This window comes from Haliaeetus albicilla, chromosome 4, assembly GCF_947461875.1.
Source record: "Haliaeetus albicilla chromosome 4, bHalAlb1.1, whole genome shotgun sequence".
Taxonomy (NCBI): domain Eukaryota; kingdom Metazoa; phylum Chordata; class Aves; order Accipitriformes; family Accipitridae; genus Haliaeetus; species Haliaeetus albicilla.
The window spans coordinates 7,047,694-7,073,302 of record NC_091486.1 but is presented as its reverse complement, the minus strand read 5'-3'; the positions used below and the strand labels follow the sequence as shown (position 1 = coordinate 7,073,302).

The following is a 25,609-nucleotide window of genomic DNA, read 5'->3' as shown; positions in this document are numbered from 1 at the left end:
AGCCACACCTGCAGCCATTGTGCACTGCATAATGGTATAGTAACAGTGACTTCATACCGTAAGGTCCTATTGAAACACAATTTTAATCCCTTTTAATTTATTCAGCCATCTTTTATGTCCCCATGAAGAAGAAAACCAGAATTCCTTTCAGCCTGAATTTGTTTGCACTTTGAAGATTTGGGGAACAGTTTGAGATTAGCTGGTCAAATCTTCTCTAAATTAAAAGCTTTCTAAAATAGAAACATTTTCCTTAGCACTTTTTTAGCTATTTATCAATATAAAAACTGGGCTTTTTTGATTAGTTTTTAAAACAAACAGACAAACAAAGTACAATTAGTCCCATTCAAGACCAGTGCTAGGTACAAGAAATGTTAAGTCCAAAATGAAACGATAGGTTTGAGACACTTAAAAAATGACAAGGTCCAGATTTGAAATCCAGTCACCATGTAAGTTTTAACAGGGCTTAATTAGAAGTTGGTTAGTCATCTGTCCTGATATAATAAATCCATTACTTGGGTTTAAAAAAGGTAGAAGAGATGAGTTTGATATCTAGTTCGACTGGAAGAATGTCACAACATGTACCTGGCTTGTTCCCTTTCAGTAATTTACCGAGATATTTAATATCTAAGAAAGATCTTTGTACATACACTGTAAGAACAGAAAGAGGATCTGAAGAAAGAAAGGCTTACATCAGATGAAATGTTACGTTCTAGCACAATAGGAGTTAATACAAATTGCTGTCATTTGCATATAAAAATATACTTTCAAACCTATTTGCTCCACATATGCTGTATATGTATCAAACAAAAAAGGAATACATTCAACACATCTTTACATCTTTCAATCTTTCTTTTACTGTGAATTACTGTGCACATAACCCCAAGTATTAATTTGGTCTCATCCCACGATGCATTTGATGTATTTCTACTGGCATATAAAGAATAACATTTTCAGGTTGTATAAAAGAACTGTGCTAGCAGGGTGCTTGCAGTTGGTGAAACAAGCACTAATGGCAGATAAATCACCCGTGGGAGGACCGGGGGTGGGGGAAATGGGACTCTAGCACATTGCTTTTAAGGCACACGTCTAAAACATATATCCTAGAAAATGTACAATCCTAGAAACAAGACAGTAGGAAGCATTCTCTTCAGGTGCATACTGAAGCCGTAGATACGTGTGCTGTAATAGCCAACTGGAACCCAAACCTTTGACTGCAAAACCTCGAAAGGCCTGAATATGAGGTCAGTTTAGATAAGCATTCAGTGAGAAATCTCAGCTCTGTTGACTTGTTTGTCTTCACTCACAGCATACATTTTTTTTCCCCAAAAGTTTAGATAATGCCTACATTTTCCACATTCCTCTGCTAACAACCCCTTTGACTCTATTTCCTGCTCCTGGACTTGACCAAGCATGGTAACAAAACCAAAGTGTTCCTTTTGCACCTTGGTGTTCAAATTTCTTTTGGGGTTTTTCTTTTTCAGTTGATCATAATCTTGAGCTCTCTGGCAGATAATGAATTTGTTTCCAAAACAACGGAGTTTGCTAATTTAAGATTTACTCTGAAAATAGCCACTCTGCAGTAATCAGTTCTCACTACTTTTTAAAAAGTGAAACAAGCCAGTTCAGTAGAATCCATAATTGCAATTAAGACTTACAGGTCACTGCTTAATTCACACACTGTCTGAAAGGGTTTAATACAAAATAAGGTCTTTTTCATTAAATAGCCAAATTCTAAGTAAGTCTGTATAAGAAACCTAACCGCAATTTATGAATGGGTTTGGGACTGAATGTTAACAAGTGGCATGAGTAATCTCAAAACTCAAACAAATTGGGGTTAGGAAGAACAACTTTTTAAAGCAAGAGATATGAGATGTGAGCTGATAAGCAGAAAGTACAAGGACTGATGATGTCTAAGTGAAGTCAGGCTTAAAAAGCCACACATTCCTTCTTGTTTCTAATGCGTGTTTTCACACAGATTGTGAAGATCAAAGAAGGAAACAAATCTACATGTAACTGCTGCCTAGACCAAAGCTGATAATAAGCATATGACAGGCAAGCAACTCTGTTGTACATGTTTTAAACTGCCTCCTGTGGATACAAAAAGGTTGTTCTGCAGGGACAACAAGGAATCCCTTGTATTAAAATTGAATGTGCTACTTGATCAATTACAAAGATTTTCTAAAGTCTATAAATATGTATGTGCATGACTGAATCAGTAATAAAAATGTGATTTTATAAATCTGAGTCTCCATGATCAGGCCAATAAACTGTGTTACATCAAATAACTCCAACTTCTGATATGTATGGAAGTGCCAGTGGCTTGTGATGAACCATTTCAGGAAGGGCTTGTTTGTCTGTCCTACCTGCCCACAATGCTGCAGGGGTAAGGATGAAGGAAGCACAGTCCCGTGCCAGTTCCCTGCGTGCCTGGATCACCCACCAGTACAAACTTAACCTGGACCAGGCATGACCATCAAATTAGGCAAAGTATATGCATGCTAGTGTGCTACAGATTTTAGTTCAGAAATTTGTAAATAAATCTGGTTTCTCTGTTCATCTTGGCTGGGGTTGAAGCAGGGAACCTTCTAGCTCCTGTTTGAGGTGTAGCAGCTTCTTCTGTCCACAAGTCATGCACAAAGGAGAACAGGATGGCTGGACTAGCAGTAAGAAACAAGGATTGTTATCACCTACATTCAGAGAACAAGAAGCTTGAATACATTACTTCACTGAACAGAGAGTTGGTATTTCCAAATCATGCTCCAGAAAAGAAAATCTTGGCAGATCTCCTTCCAGTCAGCAAAGGGCAACACCTCATTAGTGTAGATAAGATGTATGTGGCTTGTGTTCGACTTTGCTTAGGGCTCAGCTGAATTTCAGCCAAAATTCTGATAGCTGAATATGGATCAAAATGTCTAAACAATTTTGATGTGCACTTCATCGCTGCTCAATACTCAGGAGGAGATGTTTTCTCCAGGGTGCCAACAGCATGCTTCACTTTGCTGCTTTTTTTCCCCTTGTCTTCATAGTCACTACACAGGATAAACATAGCACAGATTGGAGGTGGGGAGAAAAAGTCACTATGCTGCTCGTTTGCTCCTCTTTCTGGTTTGGAATGCTACTTTCCTGGCCTCATAGCCAGACCAAGATGCTCCCACCACTGTTCATCTCTTCTCAAGGTACAAGAGCTGCTCCTGCTCAGGTCTGGATTCAGGAACAGAAGGTTGGCCACACGCCAACAGCTTCCCTGCTCGTTGTATTCCTCCCCGGCGCCATCCTGCCTGGTGCTGTATGTTGGGAGCAGGTCACTAACACCACTTTACGTTAAAGACAGCCAGTCTCCTCTTCTGTGTCCTGGCTTGTCATGGAAACCCTCTCCTTCCCCACTACTGGTGAACAGGCATTCAGGCATGCACACACAAAACCAGAGAAAGCATTTAATTTAGAAGAATGTAAGTACTAAAAGGTCAGATCAAGTCTGATGTTCTGCATTTAGAGACGTACTTGATTTCCTGTACGTGAAGTCCAAAGCTAAATGTACTACACCTGGGTCATTTTTTGAAACAAAAATCTTGCATTTTGCATGACTGTATGAGGAAAACATTCCCTACCAGAAGACAGACCCATGCAGCCATCCACAAGTTTCAGTAAGAAGTAACTGGAAAGCACGTTGGCTGCAGATTTAGCTTCTGTCTGACAGCTACAGGCTAGACTCATGCAAATAACTGATATGTGTGATCAGGACAAAAGCGAATTATAACACCAGGTAGTCCTGAGAGAATATACTTGTTGCAGGGAAAGAATGGCTAACCACTGCCTTTGGTTTTAATTATTTATATTACGTGATAAATGAATGAACGAGATACATGTGTGTTTTATTGCTCCACCCATGGCTTCAACTGAGCATCTCTTATTCTTTGCTGTGGCTAATATTACAATTAAACCTTGATATGCAGTCTGGGAATTTATAAAAAAAATGTCTCAGCTGTGCTGCACAAAATATTTCTTACAGAACCATTCCTTTTCTAATTTCCTTCATGCTTATATTATTTACAGAGCAAACAGAGGGAATCAAATCACACAACCTACAAAAAGAGTGAAAAATAGGGCCTTACTTGCTCCCAGTAGTGAAGAAATGTAGCGTTAAGACTTGAAACTCATTTCCAATTTTCTGTGTTCGTAACACGGTCTCTAAACAGTGCATTATCTCACATACCAGATGTGCAGCAGTATCTAGGTACAACAGGGTGTAATAAGTATGGAATTTCAGCCCTCTTTCTTCTTTTATGTTTTAAGTCAAATCCTTATTCTGATTTTAATTTAGGTTTTTGTCTTGTTTTCTGTGTGCTTTGGGGGGTGGGAGAGAAATGCGGAGTTTGGTGTTCAGTTATAGAAATGGAAGAAGAAATCATCTGGGCCTCAGATTATCTTAAGTATCGCAAGAGAAATCAACATCCAAACCTCTAATTTTATTTAAATTGGTGTGAAACTAGAGTATAGAAACAACTTATGCTGATGTGATTAACTTCACTTAAGTGGAATTTGCCCCCAAGACAGCAGTCTCTTGGCTGACACAACAAGCTGCATTTGGAACTGAAATAAAGTGAAGAGATCTTGAAAGTTATTTGAACCACCGTCAAATGCTATTCTGAAAATACTATTTGGATATTACATGACTTGAACATATTTCAATAAATAACTCCATTACTTTTGTGTAAGACATTCACTAATAATAATAATAATAATAATAATAAAAAATATTACTCTTCTGTCTCAGCTGAGACGTGGTAACCTCATAAAGCAGTGAAATGGTGTGCAAGAGCATGTTTTTCACATATAAGTAGTCATCCTGGAAATAGAGGAAATAAAACTTTGCACCAGGATGAATATAAAACTTGGATACGGCATGCTAATTTTCTGGTACGTTAATAGTATTTGGGAGTTGGAAAGTGAGAGTTTCAGCTCAAGGGAAAAGAGAGACCACAGTGGGGGAAAGCAAGCTTTATTCTTCAAGGCACATTTTTGTCATTCTGTTTCTCCAGGAAGGTTCCTTTGCCTGCAAGGACTCATCGAGTGCTCTTTGGATTCAAAGGAAACGTCTTGCTGGTTTCCATGGGCTTTGACTGGGACCCAATGCCTGACCATCAGTTTGGTGCTGATGGTCCTGTAGGTACAAAGATGGTTTCTGTGGAAGTTAAAAAGGTTCAGTTCCTTGCAGGATGAAATGGCTGCACACCTTTAAAGAAGCTAAGCATGATGCGCAGTGCTTCCAGTCATCCACAAATGAATGAGCTAATTAAATTATTTTTTTTGCTCTGGTGTACTGCATAGTCCAATTAAGTTGCTAAGCCAATCATCTTGAAATAAATCAACCATATTGTTACATAATTCTTTTTAATAAGCAGAGATATCATTATATGAACTAGGTTATAAGGGTGCCAGATGCTCCTAAACAGGGAGTCTAATTTATTTCATTGATTTTAAGAAGCAACCCATTCATGTGTGATAGCTTTTATCATCCAAAATGCTAACTCTTATCTGAGTTTAAAGTAGATTTCTGTCTTTCTCATACATAAATGAGAACACAGAAGAGCTAAATATGGACCTCTTTAATTCCCCATAACACAATCACATAAAACTGTTGTCCCAAAACACTGAATAAACATCCTCTTTAACACAATTAATAGGATTGCAATAGAAAAGAGGCCAAAAACCCCTCTCAAAATTATTGCACCTAATATGAAGAAAAAACATACAACCTTTGAAAACAAAGGTTTTGCTGAAGAAAGAGCACATGCTGGAAGGTTAGCACTCTGTAACGGGAAAAGGGGGATGGACTGGTGGGTTCATTGCCAGCCTGTGGTGCTGCCCGGTAATTGTGCTCAGCCCCACAGGAGACCAGAGCATGCTGGCAGCTGGTGGGGACTGCAGTGGGCTTAAAGCCTCAGACAGACTGGGAAACCTAGTTCCCTCTGTAAAAAAAAAAAAGATTACATGCTTTAGTTTTGATTAACATTTCAAGGATACTATTAAAGGAGATGGGAAGTAGAGATGTTCCCTTCAAATACTGTCAATGACGTAGGCTCCTCCAGAGGAGAGCATAATGCACGCATCTAACCCAGTAATCAAGCAAGGCTGTTTTTATCTTTCTGCCCTTGGTTTATGCTTTTTTCTGCCATAGAGAAGATTATACAAAACAAAAAATGTTTTGGTTGTTTTTTGATAGCTTCATTGGAGGGTTGAATGAGTCATACAGAAGTCAAGGTATGCAAAGTAGTTTTAGTCGACAGTCCTCTTCTAACCTGCCAGCAAGTGCTTCCTCAAGAAATTGCTACTGAACATTAATAATCTGCACTCCTCAAAGATGCGGGCCATCAGAACATCGTTGAGAAGAAAGAAATGGTGATTACTGAATACTTCTGGTGCACCTGTGCCTACCACTCCGATTTGTTCCTGTTTATTTGCAACCTTAACAAAACAGCTTTTGCTTTGTATTTTTCTTGGACAGTGATGATTGAAAGCTATTTCTCTGGATAAAAGTTGAAGGAAAAACCCCTGTGGTTTCCATTTGGACATTAGAGGGTTGATGTGTTTTGCTGTCACGTTCTATTTTTAAATGCATGACACTGCACAGGTGTTCAGACTCCAAATCCTTAGCTAAATCTGTCATCTCTCTGCAGCTTGTCACTACATCAGCTAGCAAACTGAGGGAAGAATGAAGTTCCCGTATGGTAGAAAACTGCCAAGTGCTTGACAATGGTTAACGATAATTTCTTTCCATAGCTGAAAAATATCACTTCACTTGATAAATTTTCAGGTGTTATAATTGCTTTGAGGTTCATTTGCCTATCTAGATTTTCTCAATTTAATAATTTATCTCCAAACCCTTAATATGTAGGACACAAACTAACAGATGATTAAAAATGCAAATCGTTTCTGCAGGAGCAAAAGTTGTTAGTCTGACTCGAAGCATAGGCTGGCAGTTCTACCTCTGCGCTTGCTATCCGTAAAACACTGGCTGAATTCAGAAAGATGAGATTTACAAAGAATTACAAATCATCTTCCTGTGTCTGCCTGAAGCATACATTATTTCTATATCTGTGGGTATTGCTAAAATGTAACACACCAAAGAATACAATAATCAGTATTTTAAGCAAGCTGGTCTTGAGTTTTTACTCAAAAAATGGGGCTAACCCACACTAATGCTGTTAACAACATTTTTGCTGAATCTTACACACTGCTGATGTAGACTTCAGGGAAAATTATACCGTGTTCAAACTGTATAGGGATAGAGAAAGACGGGAGAATGAAGCAGTTGTTACAGGACTGGTGCTCCAAAGTCATCAAGCAAGCACACATTGCTGCTCTCCCCTGGAGCATCCTCATCCGCAAGGAACATTTCCAATACTCCAGAAGCACATTTCCTTCTGCCTCTACAAGGCCATTCTCTGCTGCAATATTGGAAGACCAACCTCAAGACCTACCCTTGTAAGTAAAGCTTAGACCTCCTAAAGAGACTTGAAGTGAACCACCATGTCTTTCTAGTTAATTTAGAGAAAAAATTGTGAATGACAACTATTCCTTTGCAGCAGATTATTTAAATTTTGGCTTAATGATCATTTAGCATCCATCACTAAACAAAACCAGTGGTGCCTATCTCAGTGATATAGTATTGAACTCCAAGGGATGCATCTGACTCTTGCACAACTAAGTGCAACTAATTCAAGTCCTCTGAAGTTTTGATTCTATTCCCTACATCATCCTTACTATCAGTTGCAGAAGACAATTCAATCAGGGATCCCCTGAGTAATCTGAACCCATACATAGTCCACAGGGATGGATGAGTATCATTCAAGTGTGCTGAAATTGCTGGTTGGTGATATTATGAGGCTGTTCACTATCACGTTTGAAAGGTTTTGGAGATTGGGGGAGGTCTCTGATGATCAGGAAAAACCCAAATGTAGTGACCGTTTTCAAAAAAGGCTAAAAACAATCCAGGAGATTACCAGCTGCTCAGACTCACTTCAGCCCCTGAGGAAATCATGGAGCAAATCCTTTCTAAAGTCATATCTGGGCACACGAAGGGGAAGATGATAACTGGGAATAGCCAGCATAGATTTACCACGGATTTACTAAATTTACCATGCTTGACTAAACTGATTGCCAAATATTTATCAAAAGACTAGATCTGTGCATGAGGAGAGAGCAGAGGAATGTCATCTACTTTATCAAGGTTTTTGACACAGTCTCCCAAGCATCTCTGTCTCCAAGCTGGTATGTTACTGCCTGGACAAGCGGAATACTGTTTGGGTGAAAAATCATCTGGACTCAGGCTCAGAAGGTACTGGTTAATGAGTCGTACCCTAACTGGAGGTCAGTAACAAATGGAGTCCCATTCTTCTGTAAGACTATAGAATGAATTCACAGAGGGATTTTGTAGGCTTAAATTTTCATAATCACTATCGTTACTGAAAAGTTTTGACGTAGTTTGCTGGAAAAAACAGTATAAACAAAATAAAAACCCCGAAAACTAATCTTCCCAAAGAAGATGATTTAACAATCTTGTTTGCTTCAAATTTCATTATAAGGTTATTTTCAAAAGATACTGTTGAAAATTGTTGCTGTTGGGTTTGAAGAATCTGAAGGAGGGGTGTTATTAAACAAGCAGAATTTCTGTATTAATGAAAATGTAACTTTCAACTGATGGGTGCTGAGTATTTAAGTTAGCTTCTTCCTTTCAGTATTAGTAGTATGCTTTTAACCCCTAAGGCCCATATTTTTGCCAGCAGTGCAATATCACTGGGAGGGTAGACTTCCTTCACCAGGTTAAGCAAGCATGGCTACCAGAAAAGGCACTGCCGCCGCCTTCCTCCCACTCTTTCAGTACATTGGCTTTCTATCATCAGAGAAATGCTTGTGCCAAAATGCTGGATATGATCCCTTTAAAAAAAAAAAAAAAAAAAAAAGAAAAATTCCTAGCAGCTTTATTTTTTAAACACGATGACTCAAAGTTCATTATCTCAATTATAAGCTTTGAATGGCAGCATATAAATGAATTTAGCAATTTTTTTTCCTTGTTTCAATTGTACACATTCCATGAAACAAAAGTCATATTTGTATTGTGTGGTAGACTTAAAGGACAGCTTTCATCTGCTAACTTCCCAGGACATTGTCTTACATATATAATTGAATGTGTCATAGGATGAGATGTTCTTCCTTGCTTGGTAATATAGCTAGACATGGACTGCTTCCTATTTGAATTGTCTGGAAGATAGTGCACTTCTTGAATAGATGGCTCAAATGTGTTTTGAAGAAAACAATTATTTTTTGCCTGATAAACTTAAAAAAATCCCAGTGCAGACATACGATTAGCACCATGTGAAAGAAGCATTTATCTCAAAAGTTAACTTTTGAGAATTGTGTTTATATTTACAAAGATAAAAAAAGATTCATTGTGATCTACTGACTTAAATCTTTCACCCTACACATGGATGTTAGTATCGCAGACCCCATCGCTTCCAGGATTGTGACACACCATAGAGAGGGCTCAACCAGTTGGTCACAGAATTGATACCGCAATCAGCAAATGAGCAGCCAGAACAAAAAAAGAGACACATTTATGTACTTTTATAAGTTACATCAATCAGTTGTGCTTATTTATACTATCCTACAGAACATTAATAAATAAATAGAACATTAATATACTTTTACAGCAGCGTTATTTTTAAAAAGAAAAAATTTTTTTGGAAAGCTCTGATGCATCTACTATTAAATTTGTGCTGAGGGGGATGAGACTGTTAAACTACTCACCTTGCAAACACTACTTAAAATTGACAAAGTAGACCCTAGGAAGGTTATTCTGTATCTTATCCTCCAGGGTCAATAATTCTACACTTGGAGCCTTCCACTGAACTGATTTGTCTATATTTCAGATAGGCACGTATCTTGATGTTTCTAACCAAATTGATGAATTTCTCCCACGCATTTATTGTTCTTATTTCTGACTACTGCAAGAAAAAATAGCAGCTTGTCTAGCTCTTAACGGAAAGTTTATCTATTAAAGATGATGACTTGTATGAGAAACAGGAGGTGGTTCCAGGTAAAAAGACTATTTTACAGACTACTCCAAACGTATTTCTTTCAGGAATAGGAAATTTGAAGCAATATTAGGTTTGTATCAACAGAACATGCAATGTTTTTTTTTCTAGCATGTTTCAGCAGAAGCTTTTCTTACACACTGACAGCTACAAAGGTTGTCAATGTTTGCAAAGAAACATGTCCCTCAGGAATTTGTGGGATATTACTTTAATCAGAAATTAGAGACTGAGCAAAATATTTAGGTATACAATCTGTTTATGTGTAATTCCTGCTGTTATTTTTCTTTTGAGCCACTACTGTACTTAGTCTGAGCATTGTAGATGAAGCAGAAGGCACCCCTGAAGAGCTTGCAATGGAAGCAATACATTGGGGAGATTGGTAATGTTTCTGGCTAGATACAAGAATGTTCTCCCTGAGCTCTGAGCTGATCAAAACCACATTAACTGTACTCCTACCTTTTGGTGTTGTGCTTGTTAACTTGTGCATGGTGCTAATATAGTCACGTAGTTCACATCTTCAGAATATATGCATAGCATGCATACTATCCTGTCCTTATGGGCTGACTGCTGATGTCCAGAAAAAAACCCAAACTGCCTAGATTATGTGCCCAGAGATGGATAAAAAATATTTGGTAGTGAAAGCATTGCAGTTTGAAGTAGAAAAAATATTCCAGGAGAACGTCTTCCTCCTGAATCTAGCCCATTTTCTTCATCTGCAAAATTGCCAAATTCACCAAGAGTCCTCTATGCTTAAATGGTATCTTTTAACCCTAGCAAGTTGGGTGAGCACTGCAGATACCTTCCCATTAAGATGTTCTGTGAAAACCAACAGGAAAGAGGGAAGAAAAAAAGATATAAGTTACTCCAAATACACATGACCAGTAGAAAAGATCAATAAAGAGGCAAAACTTGCTGTGACTCACAATGCTAACATTGTAGCTCTTTGAGGAAAAGGCCCCCAGGAACAGGCAAATAATGCAGCCTACAGCAAAGTGTCTCAAGAGTCATAGAAGAGAAGATAGCTAAGCATAACAGGAAGGAATTAGAAAAACTTTGTGTATAGTATTAGGAAAAACTTACTAAACAATACGATACCATCAGCCGTGAAACTTCCTAGGGATTATCATGGGACCCTCTAAAAAACGCTAAAGGAAGAATACTGGGAAGTGTTCAGTATGAGCAATCCTACATCACAGGAAGATATTGGGTAGCTTTTCCTGGTATCCATCTGCTAAAGAAAACAACGAAAGAGCAGGGAGAGCTTGGGAGACAGCAAGTACAGTTTTTCCACAGGTTCATAACAGATGCCTAGGTCCTAAATCTATAACCTCTAAAACCACACTGTAAGACACATGACCCAAGTAGTCCTTATGTTTTCAGAATGCAAATTCCCTTTAGTTTGTTTTGGAGCACCTGAGCTCCTAATCCATGTATGGGCTCTCCTGGGATACAAGTCTAGGCATTTCTTCATCGATTTCTGTTGAAGGATCCGATCCAGGGTGTGGTTTTCACTCACGTTTGACTAAGGTCACAGAAAGAGATAAAAATACTTGCAATGATGCCTCCACCACTTTTTATTTTAGTTTAGTTTTTAGTTTTTTTAATCCAGTGGTTCCTTGCAGGAGCAAGTACATCTTCTGGTAGGTGTGAGAGGAAAGTCACTTTCCTGCTCTCACTGAATTTGAGCATACATATCCCACTTCCCACCAAAAAAAAAAAAAGACCAAATTTGTACTTATTCTCTTTCTTCCTCCAAAAGGGAGATCCAAGCAGCTTTCAGTCCCTTTGAGGGCAGGGACTGAGCACCCTCCTGTAGAATACTGCCTACCTTGATAAATATGATACTGTCTTGAGAGATGCAGGCTCACTTTCCCTTCTGCTACCCTAATTAGGGGATAAGCACTGACTTATTTGCACAGAGAGAATGGAGATGTTATCACCTATTTATTCATTAGTCATTAAAAGCTGTTCTACCTTAGGCTAACCAGCTTCCCTTAAAAAGCTTGCTAGTCTAAGTGAAAGAAGGCATCCTTGCAACCCAGAGGAAGGCTCTGAAGTTTCTAAAAGGGATACATTTTAAGCTACTGCTCCTTTCTTCTTGGGACCGTGCTAGGTATCTCCCTTCTGTGTGGGGAGCTTGCTGCATCTCATTCTCAGGCACTCTATGCAAACTGCAGGTTTTTAATTCAAAGCTGTGATATAGATAACTTCTGTACTGTTTTTTAATGACTTTGAATTTTTCAGAAAAGTAGAAAAGTTCCTGACCATATTTAGTTAAGATGTTATTCTCAAACTGAAGAAATGAGAAAATCCGCCCCCCCCCCCCCCCCTTATTTGTGTAGGTTTTCTTACCCCACTAAAATTAATTACTACTTCTTTTCCAGTTGAGTATTTTGAAGAGGAGCCTGAACCAAATGAATTATACAGTAGCCCATTCTTTCATTACAGCCAAGGAAAGATTAAAATGTCTTTTGTATCCTCTATGTGTCTATACAATAACAACCAAAACCGTGAAGTGTGGCCACCCCAGAAGTCCTGGTGAACTTCTGGTTGGGATGCAGGTGTGTTTTGGCTTTCAGACTAGTTTCCATTTCAAATATTATTTTAGCCCATTTCCTAAGAAAATCAAGCTTCCTATGATGCTGTTGCACATCAGCTGTGTGTCAGTCCACTCAAATAACTGTTCAACCATGCTTTGCAGTTCAGTCGGATCTGACAGAGCTGGTGATCTCAAGGATAATTAGATTTCTATTAAATAATTGTAGTGGGTAAGACAGAAATCGGGACATAGGGCACATAGTCATAGTAGAGCAGGCTTTATTAATTCCTGCGCACAGACCAGTTTATCTCAATATTCCCTGAATGCACAGAAGGATATTAATATCACTGGTATGGGACAAGTCAGTTAAGTGACTACTGGTTTGTGTTATCAGGACTACAGCTTTAATATCTAAATAGAACATAAAGTTGACTCTCCTTCACCATTACCAGCTTTATTGATATCAATTAAAAATAAATCTAGTAGTCAATCTGAACTGGACAAGACAATCCAATCCATCAAAACCCAAGAAAGATACAATACCTATTATATTTGTATTTTTCACCATATTAATCTTGTTATTCCACTAAAAATATAACTGTGCTGTTCATTGAAAGAATATTGCAAACTCACCAGAAGGCAAATTTCTGCAGAATGGTATTCTTAGTCATCATAAATACAAAGTTAGCTATTTTAAATTCATTCCTTCCCCCATTGTTCAACATTAAGTATTAAAACCAGCAACACTGAACCTTCAGTCTAAGCAAGCAGAGTAACAGATCCCATCCAATATCCACAAAAATGTTTTGTTAAATAAAATGTGGAGTTTAAATTCCCTAGTCACAGCAGTGTTAGGCTGTCCATTGCTGATAATACATAGGTCATGCATAGCTGAATAAAAGGATTATGGGGTGAATACCATAAACTGGATCTGAGTATGAGGTATGTAATGTTTTTTCATTCTTACATTTAGAGGCATTTCATTTATTTAAAATCAAATAGGTCCTAACTCAACAATGAATTTATTCTCCTGTCAGACACTCAGCTACCTTGGTATTATTTTAAGCTAGCTTCAGTTAGGTGCCAGGAACTGGATACTGAGTTTTAGTGAGAAGAAAAATGAGAAGAGGCTCGAAGAGTGAGATGGATGAGAATGGCTCTCCCACTTTTTAAGAGCTTTAAGGAAAAACATCAGCCGTGATTTCACCAGAACTGCTGTAGGAAAAAAAAAAAAAAAATCTGGGATTTTGGGTTCTAGGGGGAAGGAGAGAAAGCACAAAGAAACAGAAAGCCGCCTGTGCCCCCAGAATGCTAATGTGGTGGAAATGCAGTTTGTTGTATCTCTTGGTCTTGATCTAAATTTTACACACCACAGCTCACTGCCACAGCAAGACCTTGATAGGGAGAAGGTGTCGGAAGGGAAAAATATGGGTTTTAGAGAAATAGTACAGTGTCTATAGCACCTGCAGTTCTGTAAAATTTGCTTCTCAAAAACCAAAAGTATGACAGCCCTCATATCATGTTCCAGTCTTTTGTTTTAACGGTGGATATCCACTCAGATTTTGCCTTGTAACAACCAAGTTAAAAAATGGACAATTTTAGATGGAAACATTCTAGAAGTATATAATATAAGCTAGAACTCAAAACTGATAAAGCCTTTGGACTGATCTGCTACCAGAGAGTTGGGACAGACAGCTTTCAGCAAGGGGTGAACTAATGACTACTAACAGATCCTGGAAAGGTGGTTTTAACTATTTAATTTGTTTCCTGTACAAATACAGTATGTTTTGCTTTAAATAATAATTAAAAAAATATTGAAGCTGGGCAGTAGAAAGGAAGATAGTCTTTTTGCCTGCTCCTGGCTACTGTACTTTGGATCAGGCGGGAATCTCCAGGAGGGAGAGGAAAGCAAGGAAGCTGCTGCTTCTCCCAGAGGAACTGAGCATCCTCTGCTTGGAAAAAACTTTAGGAGGATGGAGGGGAGAGGGAGAGAGAAAAAGAGGTGGCAAGCAGGCAGCTCGCGACAGAGTGCAGCTTAGAAAAGCTCCCTGGAGGGCCAGAGACTTCCTTACAGCAGAGAGGAGACCCAAGCCAGGGGAACATGAAGAAGACTGATGGATTTGTCATTCAGCACAGAAGACCATGCAGTTTGATTCAAAATTAACTCAAAAATGGATGTTTCCAGTACTGGAAGACTAATTCAATGACTGTAAACTACACAGCGGTTCAGCAGAGAGATGAAGCAGAGTCTGGCATACAACTGCAGCTGTATCACAGGACTTGGCCCGATAAGGACATCAGTCTTTTCCCTGCCTTGAATAGTGACAGAATTGAAATTAGCCAATGGACAAAATTTAATCTGTTTTAAAAGAAAGTGAGGTGCAATTTAGTGAGTGATTGTCACATATAAGTGTTTCAATCATCTAATTTGAATGGCCCAGGCTAACAAACACACCTGATAACTCTTCAGTGGCGCCACAGCCACAGAAGTAACATTATCTACTATGAATCTTTCCGCAAAGCTGATTAGCATTTTTGTTAGTTTAATGAGTGGAAAACAACACAAGCTTTAGCCTTCTCCCTGGCACACTGTTTGCTTAAGAAACTGAAGGACTGGGCTTCCCTCCTCCCTTGCTCCACATTATGTCACTCCGAAAATGTCCCTGTGCTGGCCAATTAAGATCAGATTCCACAGCTCTTTTCAGCTGCTACAGAGCTTTAATCTTAAAAAAAAAAAAAAAGAAAAAAAAAGTTTGAAGATTGAAGTTTCATCTTTAACTTACTTAACATATTGCTTCCTGGCTTTTTTTATTGTTTCTGAATATCTTACAGGCATTTTTACTTGCTCTTAAACCAGGGAGGCTCCAAACTAAAAGCGTATTTTAAGAGTCCATAACAGAATAAAGTGTAAGAGAAGGATTTTGTAATTATCCCCAAATTAAACATTAAAATCTGTAAAATTAAGACTTTAGCAGTACTATCTTCCTGACACATGGGAACACACGACTATGTGGCCTACAACCAGCAGTCGTACAGTTGTTTCTCCTGCACTTTAATCTGCATTTAAATCTAGAGGCTGTTTAGACATATTTAGGTTTAAACCTTGCCAATCTGGTCTCTCAGCAAGATATAGTGGCACTGACTTGTGATACCATATTTGACTTCCAGACTGGAGTTGGGCTGAACCTCATGAAACAAGGAGTACAGTGGGGTTTCCATGTGCTCATGTAGACCAAGGCCTCACAATGCAACCTCTGCCCTGTAGCATATGAAATAAATATATTATATTAAAATATACTGTAAGGATATTCAGGGTTTTTTTTTTTTTAATGTATTTTAGGTTTTCCTCCTCAAAGTGTCACTTAAAGGTAGGGATAAAGCTATTTATTTGTCATTCACACATTCTCTTTAGTACAACCACTGAATTTCCTCAATTTCCAAATACGTGGCTCTGAGATGACTAGAACCCACTTACAGTTTATTGTACTTTAAATACGTGTACTTCGTTATACATTTTCTTGTCTTTTGGAGACAAAAAATACCAAACTATCATGTTAGTGCATTAAAAATGTAGACACATTAGAATTTTATCTGAGGAAAGCATGTGGAACAGCACTAACATTCAACTTGGAAAATGCATGCAGTGCCACCTAAGAAGTAAGGGGTTAAAATCCTAAGCAATGAACCACACTAATCAACATATGGTCATTCACAATGGATGCAAACACACCACAGAAGCCAGCTTCTCCTCTGACAAAGTTCATCCCTGCCTCTGTCTTTGTATCAAGACAGGCCAGTGAAGGAGAGGGTCTATTCTGCTATGCAGAATATTCTCCTGGTCTACTGCAGGTGAAGTTGAGAATTGTGGCCTGAAGCTCTATTTTGTTATGCTGAGCCAGCTTTTGTTCCTTCGGTTTCCCAAAATAATGACGGCACACATGTAACACATCTCGACTATAAAAGTACCATGAAGTCCAACTACAGAGTACTATAAAATTACTGTTACGTACCTATTCTGCACTACAATTTCTGAAGGTTTCTTCTTCTAAGAACCACCCAACTGCTTGGAGTAAGGAGAGGATTCAACTTGGGAATACCTTGTATGGTTAAGGCTGCCAGTGGTGGAGGAACACACTCACTAGTAACAGCTACAGCTGAAGGCTTGAGAACAAATCACTGGCCATGAGACCCTCTAAGCCCCACGAGGAACAGCAGTTCCAACTTTCCAAACACATGTAATGAACAACAGAAGCAATCATCAGGTGCTTGCAAGGAGGAAAGAGCCAAGCAGTCTTACAGGAAAAAAACTTCAAGGTCCCATATTTTACCCTCCTGGGCTGCTAAGCTTTGTGGTTCCCCATCCCCCTTCATGGGATGAAAACAGCAACAGTACCCAGAACCGCTCATGGCAATCACCAAATTCTTGCACTTGTACAATCAAACAGATGGAGTAAGTCAGAGAGCTCAAATCTTCCTTCTTTGTTTTCCCCTACTGAGGGGCTGGTTGGAAAAATCCCACTCCCAAATTCTCTCCAGTGGGAAGAGTAACAGGCAGAAAGGACCCACCACGGCCTCTCACACGCAGAGCTTGATGTTACTGTGGGAATATTCCTTGTTACTGTTGGTCTGTCTGTCCCTCTCCTCCTCCCGTAGCTGCTTGGGCTCACTCCACCTGTCCACAGGGCTGTTTTACTTCCATCATCTTCGCCTCTCTCATATTCACCTCTTACTTCCTCACCAAAGTCCCAGTGCTTTTTTTTCTTCAGGTCAGCCTCAAGCACAGCCAGCTCCTTCTCCATCAGAACCATAAAAAGCCCTTAAATCTACATAATAACAGAACAAATATAGAAACACTTCTATGCACAGTGTTTTATTTTCCTAGATAATGGATACAGCAAGATGAAATTAAAGTTGTGTTTATACTGGTGATTCATGGTATTAGAAATACCTGGTCATCACGAAAAGCACGTACTATAAAGTCAGGAAATTCTCAACTGATCATAAACATAAAACAAACATGCTGGAGCTGGAGAAGCAGAATTAGAGCATTCAAAGTAGCCTCAACTTTGCACTGTAATGACACAATAACAAAAATTGGTCCCAATGCACATAAAAAACTGATTTTAGAGACATTAGATTCTTAGTTTTATTTTTTATTTCTCCCTATTCTTTCATTTTCAGTTCCCTGCTAATAAGAGCTTCTATTACTACCAATTGTTGGGAACAAAGAGAAAACCTATCTCAAGAACTACAGCTCTTACAGCTTTTTAGTTCTACCTTAAATTACAGTCAAGTCATTCAAATTCTGTATTTACAGTAAGCGCTGCCATTGCAGGGACAGCAGAGCATGGTACCAGCATTGAAATCTCTGCTGCAAGGACAAAACTACGTAGTCTTAACCGTGAACCCATCGCCATAGCCCTTTATTTCCTCTCCACTCTTAATTTGTTTCCTTGTCCTTCCAATCCTGAAATAACCTCTTTGTTATCTGCAACTGAGCTTATAGCTGACACAGAGCGCCAGCCTACAAGGAGATTCCCTACAGAAAAGGGATTAATGGTGTTTTCCAAGTCCTGACCTGCAAACCTCATAGGTTTTGTGAGATTCATCCAGAAACTCATCCACCTGCCCCCCGACCCATCTCTTGCTCACCTGGCAGAGTACTGACAAATCCGGTATTTCTGCACAGGACCCATAGCTCTTCCAGCACCCCAAGTGCCTGGTATGTGGAGCCTGAGAGCAGGTGAATGTTAGGGCTCCAGCCCGTGCTCCAAGCTGCGAGGTGCAGACTCCCGGGCTGCAGCCTGATGTTGAGGCTCCTCCATCGGTTCATTTAATGCAGAGTGTATCCCAAGTGCGTGACTCGACGTGCGGGCATGATTGTGTTGCCTGACTCTGCACAGATGCTAGCATATTTTCAGTGCTACAATGGTACCGTAGTAGTTTCTGAAGCATGTGCCAGAAGGAAACAACTGATAAATGGGATGAATATAGGTAAGTGTATCAGAGAAAACCTGCAAGTGTGAAAAGTGCTAAAGTGGGGGAAAGGGACTCTAAGAGGGTGAAACATGACTCTCATGGCCTTACTTAACAGTACTGATGCTCTGCTGGAAGCAGAACCTACCTAGCATGTCCACCCATTATTTTCTTTAACTCTGATTCTTTAACTACATAAACAAACTACATAAACTACAGCTACATGGTAGGAAATTGAGAGAATGAAAATGGAATGGAAACAATGAATGGGGTTGGGGAAATACACATAAGTATATTTAAGATTTGAAGTGAAAGGCCAAAGCTTCCCCAAAATAGGATGTTTGGAAATCAAGTTCGGGATGAATTTATAGTAGTCATGTGAATGGAACTTGCACTTTCCTCTTTTCCAATTCTGCAAGTTTTGATCTAGTAAAAATTTCAAGGCCAGTATTTTTGCTTTATAATGGGTATAGCGAAGTGGTGAGTTACAAGAGGTGGGCAAAAATCAGGACTAGCAGACAGATTCACAGAGCAAATGCACTGTCCTGTGAAGCACACAAGCTTTTAAAGAGTCACTTATCACAGCAATTTTGTGATAAAGGCAAAAATCTCTTCCTTTTTCCTCACTGCATTTGGTTTCAATACATTGACAAGTACATGTCAAAGGCTCAAAGAGACAGTCTTCCGGACAGTCTTCCCTGAGCACCAGAACAGCTCTCTGTTTCAAGATGCAACCCACACCTATGGAATTACAGCTGTTGTCTTAAAACCATTCAGCACAGACTAACACTGATCCTTCCTTATTGCAGCTATTTACCAGAAGTGCCCAAGAATTACCGTGTCTTACTCAATACTTGAGCCAAACACAGGTTAACACCTCACAGGCTAGGAATCACTGGCAGAGTCCCATGCTGTGCCATGCTGAGCAGCTCCTGCTTCTCCTCATACATTTTATTTATGAAGTGTTGATTAAGGGTAAAATTTTCAACACTATAGGAGGAATTTGGTGCACCTAGAGCAGAGCGGCACATCTCTGATGCCCTGAATGTCCAGACCAGCAAGTGGTTTCTGCTGCTCCCTTTCGATCCCCATGCTCGAGTTCCCTTCTTGCAGAATCCAAGGCTCAGGATGCAAAACAGAAAGGTGGGACCGATCAGTGCATCCCAATTTAGTGTTTGGGCTCCACCGATCTTTGTTTCGCTTGCCTGTTGGTTACACTGCGGTACCAGTAAGGAGAAGTACTTACAGCACATCTCTGACATGTAGCTCTCAAAGTGCTTTACAATGGCAGAAAAATACTTTCCATGTTACAGATGGAAAGATTGAGACTTGGATTTTACATGCCTTGTGCTAGGGAAGCCTGAGGTATCTTGCGGTCTACTGGACATAAATCAAACAGACTTGCTGTACAGATTTTAAATAGGATCTATAAAATTTCTGTGCCCTAGTCAACCTACAAATAAACTGAATAATATCAGTCACCAGTTCTACAGAACTGGGTCAAAAGATGTGGCGTAAGGACAAGCTGAGTTTACTGTTGCATGTTAACTTCCTCGCTAAACCTAGCCCCATCCACCTTAACACATAACTCCTCGTTCAGGATAATAAATTCTCGAACTGCTGAAAACCAGCATTTGTTGAGCTGTCTTCAACTTCAAACTGCCTGCATTCCTTGGGTTACTTATATTACTTTATTACACAAGAATGAGATGTAGGCTTACAATGCCTACAGCATCGAGAAAAATACCAAAATAAACCAAATGAAACGTTGGGACCAATGTATTTCATGAGAAAGATCTCCCTGAAATTAAGAGGGATGGAATTTCATCTGTGCACTTCAAGATGACCGGAGGGAAGCGTTTACCTTTCTGAAACAGAGTTGAGAGTTTTGCATGGTCCCTATTTCTGATTCTCACTGCAAGGGCATGTTATGTAGACCATGTTTGCAAGGCTACGGAGACAAAATTTCAATAGCCAGGAGGAACACACCTCTGTGTTTCTACGCCTCACATAGCATACATATTTTAAATGGAAATGCAGCTTTATCTCAGTTTTCAAGCTATTTCTGCTTATGAAGCAATGTCTTGCACTATAGCAAGTTATAAATATTCTTTCTAGCTCAAGTTGTTAAGAACCTTAAATTCTCTTTAAAAAAAAAAACACTCTAAAAATTTTGGCTTCATTGTCTGACAAATTGTTTTTTGTTATGGTTAAAAATTTTAGCCCTTGAAAAGTCCAAGACAACCAACCTGTCACTGAATTTCACTCATATCAAATGCTATACTTCAATCTTGGTGGAAAAGAATCTTGAAATAATATACTTTGTCTTTTTTCCTAATTATTTATCATCTATACAAACACTATTGGGAAAAAATTATCTGCTTTTAAGTGTTTGTAAATAATTGATTCCTAGGTTTCTAACATGGTGACAGCTCTGCCCAATGACAATGTTAGAAGAGAGTTTCTTGATAGGAATGCTGATGCAACTTGAACTACAGGCACTAGAAAATGCTGCTGTAATCCTTTCTTAATTTCAGACCGCAGAGGTGCCATAATAAACAAATAAGTTAAGGTGCCTGATTACCCAGGTCCTGTCTGTGAGTGTTTGACTGTAACTATAGCTTGCCAAGACAAAGAGAAAGTAGTAGCTATACTAGCTATCTACAGCTGAAGCAAACTCAGCTTCTTGATTCAAAACCTATATACTGCCCTTATGGTTTTTTCCCTCTTTCTTTCTTAAAGGGGGAAATGTCATACATTTTGAAGACCTCATATAAGCTATTTTAAACAATGTTATGAAACATGACATTTTAAAGGTGCAAATTAATAACATGAAAAGAAAACACTGGATACTGACAGCATTTTTAATTTTTTTTAAACAAGATTACTTTAAAATGACAAGAAGTATTCCCAGGGAAGTAGCAGAAGCCCCCCTCCCTTTAAGGCATTTAAAGCTAACTTAACAAAACACTAGCAGGCATACTATAAACCATATAAACCTAATACTCCAGTCTTTTCAATTTCCAACATGTAGAACTCTTATTTATAAAGAGATAACTAACAGGGCATTCAGCAATTATGTGACAATTGAAAAAAGCTTACTGAAAATTAATAGTAAAGCAAGAGTACCTGCTAATGATAATACAATACAATAATTTTTGGTCTTCTTATCAATAACAGCCAGACATGTAGTGACTGTGCATTGCAAATTATTATTTTGATCTATATTGACAATATAAGGTAAACCTGACTTTTAAAATGAACGCATTTATACAGAAGCAAGTTGGCACCTTAACGTGACCCTATAGCAGGCTTCCTTACTGTTTAATATCCCCAAATATGCAAAGTAGTTTAAGAAATATATTTGTGCTCATGCTGCATGCATACTGGTACACCATCTACTAATCAAAACAATAATCCAGGAACATGCTACAAAAAATACATCCACACTCTATTAAGGAAGTGCTAAACATGAACTTCTGACTGAACAATATTAGATACAGCATATAATAATCACCTAACTAACACTGCTTTCAGAAATTCAGCGAGATGGTCTGCCTTAATCCTTAGCATCTCCTCAAATTTGTGAAGTTTTACACAGTTTTTATCCTACATTTACACATCTTTAAGAAGTAGGTAAGTAGATACCACACTTTGGTATTTGAAAGCCAAGCAAGCTTTTTAATTCAAATCTAATAAAACAAGTACTTCTACTTTCACTAAAATACAGTGGCAAACTATTTTGCATTCTAGCTTCTCTGATTTCACAAAGAATTAAGATTACACCATCAGGAAGGATTTGATGCCAGCATTTCTGGGTTACTAGAATGCTGCTGTATTGAAACACTGAAACCCACATTTTTTTCTCTCTTGGCTGAAATGCTGAGCCTTTAGTGTTGTATTAATATTAACCACGTTGATGTTTGGTTTGGGAAAAAAAAAAAAAAAAAAAGTCAAGAATTAGTACCACCAATGCCTGCCTGCTAAAACTGCTCATTAGATTCCAGGAAGCCACCAGTCCCTCCAAATACTGGCCAGAGAACAAAGAATAGCACAGTGACTTGTATTCAATGCGTTACCACCAGCGTCAAGTATTTCTCAACTCAATTTACAATAAGCTGTAACTTTAACCAGATGTTCTGGTAATAGTATGCCAAAATGTATTTACACAACTTTTTAGTAACAGATTAGCATTAAAAGGTATACCTAAAGATACCTCAAAAATATCACACATTCTCATTTTGCTCTAATTTATTATTTAAACTAATTTATGCAAGCTGTAAAACTAACTGACTCCAAAACTTTGCTGGTTTGTATATAAAGAACGCAGAAGAAACAAATACTCTTGGGTGAGCTGAGTGCCACATCCACCTGAAAATCTGCACTGACTATGCATGATTTTTGTTTAATTCAAGACAGCAACTTTGCTTCTTCAGTCAGCCTTCACTCAAGGCATGTAAGACCACAGCAAGCAACTTCCCAACATCATCCATAAAACCTTGGGTAACAAACGCGATCCCTGTTGATACAAGTTTTAATCAATCCCTTTGGTATCAGTTTAAAAAAATGAAAAGGAGGGTGTGAGTGAGTGAGAGAGGTTGTAGGTGTGAGGAAGGAGCGGTTTTATTTGGTTCCCTTCCGCTCAGCAACTTTGTAATCCATTTACGGCTCTCTTTTCTCATCTCTCACCCCTGCGCGTTGTTTGGCTGGAAACTGGGCTGCAAGAATGTGAAGAATGTAAACAGTCTTTTATTGTCCAAAAGGATAGGAGTGTGAAAGAAATGTGTGCCTTATCGCAGGACTGCAGCTCGCTACTTCATTGCTATGATAAAGTACTGGAGCAAAAAACATTACACGACAAGCACAATCCAAAACCGGATTAGAATTTGACATAAGCTTCCTCAAAAACTAATCAATCAACTCATGCTGTAATATTAGACTCCGGCTCTTAAGGAGGGTGTTTAATCCCTTCAAGGTTTATTACACACTCCCTATTGACTACAGTGACAAACTTTCAGATACGAGGCAGCCGGGGAAGAGAGGCGTAACTTTTGCAGCACGGATCAGAGGTAATTACGGGAGTAAAAACAAAACTCCCCCCCCCCCCGCCCAACAAGTTCGAAATACCATTTTAATAATACTTGTTAAAGTGAAGATTGCCAAACTCTTTTGCCAATACCATTTTTCCGCTGTTTAACCTCTCCCGCCACGTTAACGCGAACATTAAGAGCATTTGTTTTCCACCACGACCGCCCCACAGCCAGGGCAATTTTGTGGCCGCGGGAGCAGCTGCGCTCGTCGCGTACCGGTCTCCAGCCGCGCACCGCGCTCCGCTTCCCTCCCCTGCCCAGCTCCCCGTTTTGAAGTCTGCATTTCGCCTTGTCAGTCCCCAAATTCCCCCCTCCGCCTGCAAAGGGATACGTAGCACAGCACAGGCATGTGCGGCAGCCTACAATAAAAATTAACCAACACCCCGGCGTGCGCCGCAGCAAGCCGAAACTCTACGGAGGGAGCTTTCAAAGCGCAGGTGACTCTTACCGACGCAACCCGCTGTGTCGTGCCCACGGAACACTGAGGACAGCGCAAAACTTTTCGGGAACGGACAGTTTCGGGGTGTGGGGGGGGGGTAGGACGGTATTCGGCACCCACCCACCGGCCCGCCGTGCCCGGCTCCGCGGCGGCTGCCGGCGCATCCCGGGGCACCCCCGGCTCCCCCTCTTCGCTCGGCCAACCGGAGTACCCCGACATCCCGAACGAGCCCGCCGAGCAGCCAACGCGCGGAACAAAAAAAAGCACAGACGCAGTTAAAATAATAACAACAACAACAAAAAAAAATTAAAAAGCAATAAAACCAGGTGTCGGGGCTGTGGGAGGCTGCCCGCTGGTGTGGTGGCGGGCTGCTCGCAGTCAACCCTGCCTTTTGCCTCCACGGGAGACCGCGCCTGCCGCCCTCCCCGGCGGGAAGGGGGCCCGTTCCCCAAAAGTCTTGCGGCAAAGGGGGCCGGGGGGGGGGGGGGCTCGGGGAAGGAGACTTACGAGCTGGAGGACGCCCTGGACCACGACGAGGGGTAGGGGCTGCAGGTGCACCATCCTGGCTGCCGGTCTAGGAGGAGACTCCCCTCACACGGGTCTCGCACATCTCCGCTCCGGGGAGGAGGGGAGTTGGGGGGGTGGTTGGTGGTGGTGGTGGAGGGGGGGGGGGGGCGGGCAGGACTGAGCGTAGGGACACACCGCCCCGCTTGTCCCCCCTCACGGGGCGCTGGCAGGCAGCGGCGAGACCCCGGCACTGCCGCTCCGCTCCGCGCCGCGCCTCTCGGCTCCGCGGGCGGCCATGGCGAGCGGGAGGCGGGAAGGCGGGAAGAAGAAGGCGGGAGGCGGCGGCGCAACCGGGTCGGGCGGCCGCGGCAACCCCCCGCGGGGAGGAGGGGAAACCCTCTCACAGCCCGCCGCCGAGCAACGGCGGCTTGGCGGCTCGCCGCCGGCCGGAGCCTGTCATGGTGCTGCCGGGGTGGAGGAGCCGCCCGGCCGGGCCGAAGTTGAGGAAAGCCGTCGTGAAGGGGCGGGGGGGGGGGGCGGCACGTTCCCGCCGGGCGCTGAGGAGACCCCGCTGCCCCGGGCGGGGCGGCCCTCCGCCGGCAAAGTTGAAAGACGCGGCGGCCCCTCCTCCGCCCCGCAGTCACCCCCCGCCGCCCTGCCCGGAGGGGAAAGGCGGCCCTGGGGACCAGAGCCTGGCTTCGCCGGCGGGAGAAGCGATCCCGGCGCTGCCTTCCCTCAGGGAACCTCCGCCGCCCGGCCCTGCCGTTGGCCTCCCGCTCTGGTGTAAAAGGAGAGACAGGTGAAGGGTTTGACTTGACGCTCACCCCCCACCCCGGTCCCGTTTTTATAGGAAATGCACCGTCACAGCTCCATTTGGATCTACCCCCCCCGGCACCCACACACGGGTGGGCACCCGTGGTCCGTGTGGGGAAACTCAACGCGTTTCCTCTCCCCAGCTGTGAGG

General features: G+C 40.9%; 1 protein-coding gene across 1 annotated transcript in view; it reads right to left on the bottom strand.

The window, feature by feature from the left end:
* NXPH2 (neurexophilin 2) overlaps positions 1–25,130 on the bottom strand; it is a 40,652-nt gene extending 15,522 nt beyond the window's left edge. The window contains exon 1 of the mRNA XM_069780776.1: positions 24,646–25,130. Within this exon, the coding sequence (XP_069636877.1) occupies positions 24,646–24,699 (54 nt within the window). The 5' untranslated portion in view covers positions 24,700–25,130. The remainder of the gene's footprint in view (positions 1–24,645) is intronic.
* Positions 25,131–25,609: the final 479 nt, after the last annotated feature.